The sequence below is a fragment of the Elephantulus edwardii genome, unplaced genomic scaffold, assembly GCF_000299155.1.
Source record: "Elephantulus edwardii isolate Elephantulus edwardi_28Jun2011 unplaced genomic scaffold, EleEdw1.0 scaffold00455, whole genome shotgun sequence".
In the NCBI taxonomy this organism is placed as follows: domain Eukaryota; kingdom Metazoa; phylum Chordata; class Mammalia; order Macroscelidea; family Macroscelididae; genus Elephantulus; species Elephantulus edwardii.
The window spans coordinates 191,911-204,421 of NW_006400205.1; the positions used below are offsets into that span (position 1 = coordinate 191,911).

The following is a 12,511-nucleotide window of genomic DNA, read 5'->3' on the forward strand; positions in this document are numbered from 1 at the left end:
ACTCCTTATTATAGATGTATTTATTAGCCTCTAAGGATTATTGTTGTTTTCAGGTGCTGTCTAGTTGAGGACAATTCATAGCAACTCTATGAACTCAGATGTGAACCCTGTCCTATCCTGCGCCATCCTCACAATCTCTGATACACTTGAGCCCATTGATGTAGTTACTGTGTTAGTCTACCTGATTGAGGATCTTCCTCTCCTTCCTCGCCTCTTAGGATAGTCACATATTAACCAATGTCATCCCATTTCACAATAGTGGATATTGATACATGAGATTTGAGGCAGATACATGAAACTTCTCCAGCCTGTTACAGAAAAGCTAGAGATACCTCCTTATATATAAGTGACAGTCTTCAAACTTTTACCAAAAAGTACATTTTTGTTTCTGAGAGTCATTCACTCACTCAGGAAACCAGGAGCTTTTCTATCATGGCAGCAAAACCAAAGCTTCATTACTTCAATGGACGTGGCCGAATGGAATCCACCCGGTGGCTCTTGGCTGCAGCTGGAGTGGAGGTAGGTTCTGTGTTAGGTCGTGGTAAGTGACATGTATTTAAAATTCTCTCTATCCGAATGCGTTTCTCACAGAATCCAGAAAAATTTTGTACTGGATGACTTGTCAATAGTTTTGCCTTAAATAAAAATGTCGCAATGCAAGATTTGTTTAGCATATAAAAAGAAATGAATATAACAGAGGTTATTAATTGTATAAGGCATAACAGCTACAAAGTTATCTTGAAAGATGCTGTCAAAATCCAACATCTTTTCAAGACAGCTCTCAATTAATTTGGAATGGCAGGGAACTTCTGAAACCTGTGAAAGGCAGACTACAACTGCAAAGCCCCCTCAACCATCTATCACCACACTTAATGGTAAAAGACCAGCATTACCCCTAGAATCAAGAACAAGGCAAGGAAGTCCATTCTCATCACTGGTACTCAATGTATGCTAGAGGTTCTAGTAATCCAGATTTTAAAGGAGGAAATAAAATTATCTGCAGATGGCAAGGTTTGGTACATAGAAAATCTTATCATGAAGTACTACTCAGCCAGATTAAAAGAACCAGTTGCTGATGTCTGTGTATATGAGGTAACACCGACGGATCTCAAAATCAGATTGAGTGAAAGAGAACAGACCCAAAAGAATACATAGTTAGAGAGCTCTGGTGGCCTAGTGGCAAGAAGCTGTGCTGCAATCCTGAGGGTGTGTGGTTCAAATCCACCAGATCCTCCACGAGGAGAAGGAGGGACAATCTCCTCCTCTGCCAGTCAGATCTGACTCTACAGTACACAAAATGGAAAGAAGGAAGGAAGGAAGGAAGGAAGGCATAGTGTACTATGCTACTTTAAAATTCCATTTATGAATTGTACAAAAGAGAAATGTAGACAGATAAAAGGCCTGTTTGTGGTGGCCTGAGAGTGGACTTGGAGGATTAACTATAAAGATTTAGAAAATAATTTATCAGCATGATGGACTCTTCTAAATCTTTGTGTGTGTGTATGTGTGTGTGTGTGTAAAACAGAGTTAAGTGGGTGCTTACATTTGTGAAACCTCATGGGACCAGTTTACTGAAAAAATAAGAAAATACTGTATCTTTATATAATTCATTCCTCAATAAATCGGATTTTTTGATATAACAAATAAATTCGGTTCATAAGGAAAAGATTTTACAGAATAAATATTTAAGGTTTTGACCCACCAAAGATCACAGAAACAATTAAAAGGAATCTTAGGGCTGTTGTACATAGGGTCGCTATGAGTCGCAAATAACTCGACGGCACGTAACAACAACAACAATTATCAATTAATCATAACTGATGGTACTTAGCTTGATCTGGATTTAGACACTGGAAATAACAGTTACAATATTTCTACAACAACTGAAATACGAATATAGATGATGCACTAAAGAATCCTTGTTAATGGACTGTAAGATATATGCTGGCTATTTTAAAAATACTTTCTATGTTTTATAGACAAATACAGAAGCAATTAGAGATGAGAGATTGTATTATATTATGGGCAGAGAAAGGGGTCATAGATGGAATGAGGGTGACTCAATAGTTACTGAAAGTTGATTATGGGTACGGATAGGATCATTCATTATATGCTAAAACCTTATTTGCATTTATGCTAGAAATCTCCCAAATAAAATTATGTATTATAAGAAAATAAGTATAATTAGACATAAAATATAAACTGCAAATATGGGAGCTGTGAAGAGAGAGTGAGTGGACTGTAATACACTGCTTGTCAGCAATTTGCTGTGTCCTTTAGCATTGAGTTTGGTGGAAACCTGTTCAAAGCCATGATCTGTGTTAAGTCCCTGATAAACAAGACATATGTGGTTTCTGCTCTCAGGCATTTGGTGTAAAGTGAAGATTCAGACAAACAGATGATTCTAGGAAAGAGTGAAGATGTCTTGGAAGACACACCCTGCCTTTAAATAGTGCTAAAATGCAGTGCTACCAGAAGACATGAACAGGTGTAACTCTACAGTCTGCTGCCTTTTAGAGGAGTCACTGATGTAACACTTCCCATTCAGATCCTAGGGACCCAAGAACTGTGGGAGTGAGTTATAGATAGACGGAGGAGAATGCCCCTGAGGTTGGATGCTGATCTGTGTGCCCTCCAGTTGGTACCAACTCCTTGTAAACTCCCCAGAGGGTTTTTCAGCGGCGGTAAATTGCACAGGAGGAGTTTGCCCATTCGTGGATTTCAGCCACCTGCCTTAAGGTTAGGTAGCTGGTGTTGTTGAGTACTAGCAAGTCAGAACTGACCCACAGCTGACCATCCAGGGGGGTTTTCAGAGGCAGTAAGTCACAGGGGGGGAGACTGCCCCTCTTTCTCCTGCTGAGCAGGTTGTAGATTCTAGTTGCATGCCTTTGGGCTGACAGCCCAGCTTCTTACCACTAGGCCACCAGAGCTCCCTTGAAGTTGGGCAGAAAAGGAATGTTTCAAGTGAGATGTTTGGGGAAGCTAATTGTTAATCCTCATTCTAATCACATATTAACCTAAACTAGAGTTATATTTTTTTTATGCATGGCTTCATTACTATTTGGACTTTAGTCAAATCCTTTTTAATGCTATGAAGAAACAAGAAAAGCAGAAAAGTCTGACTGGTGAGACTCTGTGTTTCACTCCCTCTGTGAATGAATAATCTGTTTTAGCACAGCATGGACTTGAGCTCTAAGTTCAGGGAGGGTCTGTTTTCAGAGTCCCCACGGCAAATGAATTTTTCATAGGAAGATGGACTGGATTGGGAGGTCATGAACTGAGAACATTTGCATTTCTTCTTGTCTACACTGCTTGGGTGAAGAGGGTAGTGGGGCAAGGACTGTGCAGAGATCTTGCTCAGGGCTCTCAGGGCTGCTCTGTATCCCAAAGGACAACCCAGTATATTCCCGTCCCTTCCAGCTGCCTCATAAGCTACATCTCCCTCACCGAACATGTCCCAACTTGGTTCCCCTCCCAAGATGACCATCACCATGCCTTCTGCTTGTCTAAACTGGACATCTTGTGAATTCTTGACACAATCAGTATTGACCTGTAGGATTATAACAAATCCATAACAAATCGCATTTATTTTTTTTTAAACTGAGAACTTACAAATCCCACAATTTCCAACCTTTTGATCATGAATCATGTCAACAGAAAGTTTGGTAACTGAAACCCTCTAGGCAGCGCCATATAAGAGCTCTATGGGCAACTGAACTCTGCCACTTGGGGTTGGTGTAAATCAGAACAAACTAAATGCCATGCAACAGTAAACACCAATGATAATTGCTGAGCCGTGTCTTCTACTATACAGTTTAAACCACTGTAATACTTTATTCAAGGAAAGTGCTATACCATTTTACAGATGAGGAAACTATAGCTTAGATATGTCAAGTGATTACATCCACCACATAGAGCAATTCTGTGGCAGAACCAATACAAATGGGATTGATAAATTTATTTCATAACATATAGCTTGTCCTTAGACTTTTTGGTTTGATAGATTATACCCATTTTTAAAAGCACATTATTAAGTAATAATTGATCTTTGCATTATTTTCAAAATGGAGCTACTCAGTGCTGACATTCACTTGAGGAAGCTCAATCAGGCATAACTGCTGTGTAATCGCTGTGTCAGAAGGTCTACTTTACAACTAGGTTTAATGTACTGGACACGGGCCAGGAAAAATTTAAATATTGACCAGTGTGGACTGCTTAAAATTAGAGGGAGACTGAGATAGAGAAACATGCATGATGAAATAGCACCTGTTGAAATGCTAATGACAAATTGCATGTATTACCAAGGTTTTATTGTGTCCTTGTCACTGATCTGAGTACTTTCCAAGTACAATTCATTAAAACTTCAGCCCAAGTGTCCTAATGACATCCACAATCACACTCAGATAAGAATTCTGAGGCACTTACATGTTCAGTGGTATGCCAAAGTCCACAAAATGAGCAAGATGAGATTCAAACCCTGGAAGTCAAATCAGAAATGAATGAATACTAAAGGTGGGTGAGATATAAGGAGGAACCAAACCAGAGCTGTTGGTTGTTGGTTGTTGTGTTTTTTTTTTTCTCCTCTGTTTGACAGCTATTCTAGAGTATCCCATATTTTGAAGGAGAGGAAATGCTGATTAGCAAGACTAGGAGCTGTGTGTGTAGCTACCAGAAGCCAGTATTGGCCGGGGTGAAGCTCATGTGGAATGGGACCATACAAATAAGAGAGAGTGATCTTAAATGATCACTAGACCAACTGCATGCTCCATCCTGGTTCTGCTCAGGTTTGCCATGCAGAGACGAGACTCTCCCAAGGTGATCAATCTTCAGATATATCAAACTCTCAAATCTCTCCCCTCCCAGAACTTTTACACCTACATAATGTCAGAAGACAGAAAAGAGAATTGAAGGTGTCCTCAGGAAGGAACAGCCAGCTGATAGAACCATGCCTTTTCATGGAGCATCTTATCTAAACATCCCAAGTGGCCACCACCATGCCCCTTTTGAGAAAGTGAGAAATATTATTTTCTTCATTTTACATAAGGAGCTCTGGCGGCGTGGTATATTACCATTGAAGTGCTAACAGAAAGATCAGAGGTCCAAGTCTACAAGCTGCTTGGTGGAAGAAAAAAATGGGCAGTCTCCTCCAGTGAAGGTTTACAGCCTTTGACACCTGAGGAAGTGGAGCAGGGAGTCAGCATCCACTCAGGGCTGCTGAACCACTTTATGTGGCCAACAGGGACCATGAAAAGCATGAAAGCTAAAAGCTCTACAGTGCTATCCAATGACATAATGTGATTGATTTTTTAATAAATGATTTCTGCTTTCCAGTTTGAAGAACAATTTATAAAGACCCCAGAAGACCTGGATAAATTAAAAAATGGTAAGACCATGGGTTCCCCCCCTTTTTATTTATTTTACTGTAAGTTTAGAGAGACTTTGGGTTTCCATTCATTCATTGTTGCACACTTTCCTCCCTACCCGCTTCTCCTTCGCTGTTCAATTTTCTCTTTGAAAGGTTAAAAAAAAAATTCATTGTTATGTAATTCCTCCCCTCCCACTCCCACACACACAGAGTCCACTCCACCATGCAGGTTTCATTCTGGACTCTTGTCATGACAATAATACCTAATCATGTATTCCTCCTAAGTAGTTCTCTCCCTCAACTGTTTCAAGGCGGTATACATTATTTATCCCCACTTAGTTTCCCCCCAACTCTGATGTCAGTAAAGCAGGAAAGACCATGTTTCTAAGTGCTCCTGAGGAAGATATTTCTTTAAAGTCTTCCTAACTTGAGATTATAAAAATCAGGTAATGATTCTTTTCTGGTTCCTAAGCATGATGATTGGATGTTCATACTTCTTTATGATTTGTGCCTCTCTTTAAACCGTGTTACAACATAGGCACACTACTCATCATATGTAAACAAAACAAAACCTTAAATCAGGTAATGACTAAAGCATTGTGTGTTATACTTGGGATCCCCAAAGCAAGTCAGCTGACTCAGGCCTACGAAGGCTGGAAAATCTGGAGTCTTTGCTAGAGAAATGAAGCCCAGGACCAAGGGATTCTCATATGCTGATTTCTCATGTTTTTCTTCTTGTTAGAATGAGACAAAAAACAGATTAAGATCTCACACTCTTCTCCACCCAAAATTGGACAAACATATGTGTTAGAGTTTTATAAAGAAGAGAGTTGTGGCACTGACCTCGAGTTCTTTTCTCTTAGGAGTGTGGCAAGGTAATTTTCTATATATATTGTAGAGCCAGGTAAAGGAGGTTCCTATGTGCCTGTATGCGCTAGTCATACTGTGGAGGTTTGCATATTGCTATGATGCTAGAAGCTATGTCACTGGCATTTTGAATTCCAGTACAATGACTCGTTGGACACATATCAGCAGAGTTCCGGACAAAAGGGCTAAAGAAAGGGGATGTTAGTTTAAAAACTAAGGTGTGGGCCATGACTAAAGAGCACTGAAGAGTTCATGTCTTTGAATTGAGGAGTTGGTAAAGAGTATGCCATGGGCTCCCAAAAGAACACCAAATGTGCCTTGGAAGGAGCACAACCAGAGGGTTCTTTAGGGTGAAGATGGTGAGACCTCATCTCACAGGCTTTGGGTACATTGTTAGTAGGGACCAGTTTCTGGTAAAGGAGGGCTGAATGCTTGACAGTTGAGAAGAAGAAGAAGACCCTCAAAGGGATGGACTGATGTGGTGACTGCAACAATGGACTTGGGCAGAGCAGAGACTGTGAGGTTGGCTAAGGATCAGGCGGGGTTTCATTCTGTAATGAGTTGGGCCAGTATGAGACTCAGTCAGCCGGATGGCACTTAACAGCAACAACAATTAGGTTGACTTTGCTGGGAGGCCCAGTTAGAGGGCAAAAAGGCAGATAACAAGGGCAAACATCTGTGGGAGAAGAAATCACGGCCTGTCATGCTTGAATCCCCTCATAGAGCAATGTGAAGAGTACAGAAAGGGGCTCTTATGTAGAAACTACTCTGACAACTATGCTTAAATATCATGAGCACCTCAAGAATGATATTGGGAAGTTCACTTTTCCAATAACATTTACAATACAGTCCTGTTGTAATTATCCCTAATGAAACTAATGTGTAAGATACGGAAGAGTCATCCTTCACCTGAGAAAGAAGAAGATAAACAAAACAGGAAGTTAAAATCAAAAGGAAAACTGATAAGAAAAAGAATTACTGTGAAGCTGAACACATAATGCACTTTCTGTTGAAGTATTCCTGGGCTATAATTTTTGGTTTAATTTTGCATCTTCTATCATCTCAGCAAACACTTTCTGACTCTTGAAGACTGTACTCCACAAAAAACGATTTCACTTAATCTTTCTTTTTTTCTTCTTTCTCTTTCAAAAGATGGGCTTTTGATGTTCCAGCAAGTGCCGATGGTTGAAATTGATGGGATGAAGCTGGCGCAGACCAGAGCCATTCTCAACTACATCGCCTCCAAATACAACCTCTACGGGAAGGACATCAAGGAGAGAGCACTGTATGGTGGCTTTCTATTCTTCCATCAGTAACAAACATGGGAACCATACCTTGAAGGGACATAGCATGATGGGACTGTAGAAAAGATTTGGCCAAGAAAAGCAGAAGGTACAAGAGCCTTCTGAGGACCATGGTATGGGATCATGATTCAGTGACAGGCTGAGCCTTTGGTACTTAGCCTGAGTGAGGTGCAGGAGAGCATAGAGCTATAGAGCCTGGGAATGGGAAGGTAAGGGTAGACTAAGGGAGCATGATATGGTGCAGCTCAGTGACAGAGGGCTCCAGATACCAAGGACCTAGAAGACAGAAAGATGATACTATTATTGATGTTCTAGCAACTCAGGCCTCTAGGAACTACATGCCAGGAATAGTTAGTGACAACAACAGTGTCTGGCTGTCTAGAGAAGAAGGCTGAAGGAGGGAGGGATTCAAAAGCTGATTTCAAAGTTCTAGAAATAACAGAATGATTAGGATGTACCTAGGGAATTATTTGGACTATCTGACTTGGTGCAGAAAGCGGAGACTAGAGCCTAGTGATTCCTCTGGTGTCAGATAGTCCCTTACAAAAGCACTCAGACTCATTAAAAAACCCAAATCAAATAATAGAAACAGAAAGGAGATTTGTGGTTACAGGGTCCTCATAGACAGTGAGCACTACTAAAGGTGCACATTTCCTTTCGGGATGATACAAATATTCTAATGATGAGCTTCGCAGAACTCTATTAATGTTCTAAAAAAATCCACTCAATGATATCTAAAAAGGTGAATTTTATTTCAGAAGGTTGTTTAAAAAAAACTCTTTGTTTGAAAAAAAAAAAGAAAGAAGCAGAGAGAATAGGACATCCTCCTTTGGGCCTGAGATTCCTGTGTGAAGTGAGTGAAACTGAGAAATGGAGCAAGACCAATACATGGCTGATTAGATGTTAGTCCAGCAGTAGTGACAGCAGGGAAAACAGAGGTGGCAGAGAACCAGAGGCTAGCATGGAACAGAGCTGAGCCAGGTCTGTCAACTCCATAGAGCCAAGCACCTTCAGGTTCAGGCTTACTGTGCAGGCTTTACTGGCACATAATTGACAGAACTTAAAGAACTTTGTAAGACTTGCTCCAGAACCATGTCTGGGAAACTGGGGGTCAGAGAGAGGTCTATCTGTAAGCCACCTGAGAAGAAGCGAATCATCATATCCTGAATGGTTTATTCCTGAAATGTAATAACCTCTCCCTAGTAAATGCGAGTATTGCCTGTTGGGGGAAAAAATTATGTTAAAATATATAAACCTCCTCAAAACTCTTTGGTGATGTTTGCACATGAGCATAATTAATGTCATAGAATTTTATGTGTGAAAAAATATGTTAAAATGAAAAGAATGGTAAAAGTAAGTTCTTAGAGGAAGTTCAATATTAAATAAAGGAAAAATATTCTCTGGACTAGACACCTTATGAGATTTTTTTTAAAAAGTAATTGCACAGAGTATTGAGAAAAGAAAACCTGGCCAGAATTGGGTAACAGTGTTTGGAAAGAGCTGTGGAGCTATGACCTATGGGAAATAATTGCAAGAAGCACTGATACTATGTGGATCAGCAGGATTTGGTTGTGTTTTGTTTGTTTTTCTCCTTTGAAGTTGATTTCTGTCAGGGTAAGCAAAGAAGAGGGTGTGACTGAGGTTGCCTTAAGCTGTCTCTTGAGATTAGTAAGTGGTAGATCTGTAGCTACATATTTAATACCAGTTTGAGTATAAAACAAAAAACAATAGAGAGGTCAAAATATAAGTATAATATCATTGTGTACTTGAAGTCATTGATCCAGTTTATCTAGGCCTTGACCTTGAGCAGGTCACCGTGTGTTTTCTGCACCTTTTATCAAAGATTTAGCAGAGTTTTCTATCTATGAGAGCTCACAATAGGATGTTCTGGAAATGGAAAGTAAAGTTAAATAAAAGCTGCAGCATTATTTCTGACAAAAATAATTACCCAATCAAATGAAAAACCCTCATGGAGGGTATATTTGATGGTTGGACCACTTTTGTCTTTCAGGATTGATATGTATATAGAAGGTGTGGCTGATTTGAGTGAGATGATCCTTCTACTTTCGGTAACTCCACCTGAGGAAAAAGAAGCCAAGCTTGCCCAGATCAGAGAGAAAACAACAAAACGCTACCTGCCGGCCTTTGAAAAGGTAAGTAGGATTAGCCTGAAGCTGTGGGCTACTAATAGCTCAGAGGATTGCAGAATACCAGTGCCAGGGCATTCCTGAGACCCTGACCTTCATTCCAGTGAGCCACCCTTTTAAATAAGCATTATATGTTTCCCCACAATATACTATTCCGAACAATTTCAAATATACATATATTGTTACAGGGAAGATCACGAATTCAAGATAACATGAGTTTATTTCAGACCCTAAAGAGACAGATCAGGAAAAGAGTAAGCAGATAAAAGGAGAAATGTAGGATATGATACAGTCTAATCAGGGTCGACTGGGCTTGAGGGCCTAGTGTCATTTCATTTTGGAGGAATTTTCGTGTAAGTTGTACAGCACTCTGCTGTCAATTTGCTGCACTGAGGTAACCTGGGTTTGCTGTGAAGTTGAACCTTGTGCCACTGGGGGTCAAATGCCATATTGGCTGCCCATGGTGGACAGTGTTTGGTGGAGCTCCCAGTTTTAAGACAGGATTGGAAACAGGAGTGGCATCCACTTCCTAAACCACATGCCTCTGGAAACGCTATGAACCTGGAGAAATGATGATTGTTATAGAAAGGCTTCAGGCCTTTTGTTCACAGGGTCACTATAAGTCGTGCTTGACTAGATGGCAATCAGCAACAGGAACAATCATGGGTGAAGAACGCTGGCATGGGGAGATGCTGCCCAAAGGGGAAGTGGAGAGAGGAGGACAGAGAAGATTGGAGAATCATAGTCTGACTGCTGCGTGTATGTAGGGGGCAAGACAAACAGACATTTGGTACAGGAAGTGCTTTAATAAGTGCACAGCCTCTCTAGAAGATGCAAATAACGAGATTTCTAAAGTGAAAAGTTGCAATGTTGTAGAAAAGTAAAAAGAAAGCTTTAGCCTGGGTGCCGAATGAACAATAAGGAAAGAACAGCTGAAACCCACTATTCCTGACTCTCGTTGAATGGGGAGCAGTGGAGAAGCGTCTGAAGCTCTCCAACTGCCCAGCGAGGCAGCAGAGGTGCGGAGTCAGGCTGGAAGGCTGTCAGGAGAGAACCAGCCTCACTGTGCACACGTTCATGCTCTGGTGGCCTCTAATTCCCCAGGTGTTAAAGAGCCACGGACAAGACTACCTTGTGGGCAATAAGCTGAGCAGAGCTGACATTCACCTGGTTGAACTTCTCTACTACGTGGAAGAGCTGGACGCCAGCCTTACAGCCAACTTCCCTCTGCTGAAGGTGATTAATTTCACAGCCCTGCTCCTCCCATCTGGGAATCTGGTATCTGGACCCAGGGCTGCTGCTGTTCTAGCTCCAGCCTTCTTCAGGCCTTCTCACTCCCTTTTGTCACAGAAATTAGCTTCTTTTAGGTCCTGGGCATTTTGTTAAATCAAGGAAATCAGAAATGGATGGTAGCCTGAGAATATTTTGTCTTTGATCATGAGAAGGAACAGGGACTCAGCATCTCTCGGCTCAGTCCTTGATTCCATTGCTGTCTTTGCCCTTCATTTCCTCTGTCATCTCTCTCTCTTTCTCTCCCCCTTTCTCTCTTCTCTCCTCCCCTCCCCTCTCTTCTCCCTTCCTCCTCGTCCTCCTCCTGTTCCTCCTCCTCCTCCTGTTCCTCTTCCTCCTCCTCCTCCTGCTCCTCTTCCTCCTCCTCCTCCTGCTTCTCCTCCTCTCCCCCGCCCCCGCTCGCCGTGCTAGCCCCAGCTCGCCTGCCCGCCTGAGCTCGCCCCCACTCGCCCGTGTCCGCCCCCGCGCACTCGCCCCCGCTTCCTCGTGCTCTAGCTCTCTCCTCTCTCTTTAGCTCTCTCTAGCTCTCCCTTTCTCTCTGTCTATCTCTTTTCCTACCCTTGGCTCTTGCTCTGGCCTTCAGACTCTGGCCAGGTTTTGTACACGCCTTTTCTTTCTTCATTCCTCTTATTTGAAACTTTATTGGTTACAACTACTGGAAACTATTTCCAATATAAATTTGAAAACAGACACATTCGTCTTCCTTGCATTGTACAAACTCAATGAATGCACTTGATGTCTGTAGGAAGGAAGATGGGGAATATTTTCTTTCTTTTTTCTACATTTGTCTCTGAGTATCTGTTTCTCCTTTGGGTGCTGACAGAGGACACTCAATAGCTTGTCCTTGTCTGGAAGAATCTCAGGTGTCCTGGGTTGTCATAGTAACTGGCTGGGCCAATGGCTTCACTCTAAAGCTGTGCTGACTCCTGTCCATTGCAGGCCCTGAAAACCAGAGTGAGTAACCTGCCCACGGTGAAGAAGTTTCTGCAGCCGGGCAGCCAGAGGAAGCCTCCCCTCGATGCAAAAGCTTTAGAAGAAGCACGGAAGATTTTTAGGTTTTAATAAAGCAGGCATAGATGCCAAGCACATGTAAGACATGGGAAATTTTTACAGCAATCAAGTGCTTTCCAAATGGTTAATCCTGATTCTTTGGAGGACTTAACAAACTTTTGTAAATTATGCATTCTCATTAAATAATAAATATGCTGTGGACAAAATCATTACAATTTATTCTTTTTTATCATGAAGTCAGTAGTCCTATGTCCTAAACTGTTGTTTGAGATTTGCTTCAAAATTTAAACTTGGGTGGGTAATAGTTGTGGGAGGTAGGTAGGTATATAGGTTTCATGATGGGTTTGAGCCTGGTTTCCTCCAGTCCCAGGCCTTGGTGCCTGGAGCCTCTCTCTTTCCACCCTGGGTCTATCATGCTGACAACAAGACCTAGCATGAGTCCCTGACCCTTGAAGATATGTGTGTTTCTTCAGTGTAAGAACCATGCTGATGGGGGCCTGAGTCTCTACCAGGTGATTTAGTTCACT

At 41.6% G+C, this 12,511-nt stretch overlaps 1 protein-coding gene across 1 annotated transcript; it reads left to right on the forward strand.

Annotated features, from left to right (window-relative positions):
- The first annotated feature begins 432 nt into the window (after positions 1 to 432).
- LOC102847869 (glutathione S-transferase A1-like) lies at positions 433 to 12,035 on the forward strand. The gene is made up of 6 exons (XM_006902812.1): positions 433 to 519; positions 5,332 to 5,383; positions 7,385 to 7,517; positions 9,548 to 9,689; positions 10,788 to 10,919; positions 11,913 to 12,035. Exons 1-6 carry the CDS (start codon positions 433 to 435, stop codon positions 12,033 to 12,035), a joined length of 669 nt encoding a protein of 222 aa, XP_006902874.1.
- Positions 12,036 to 12,511: the final 476 nt, after the last annotated feature.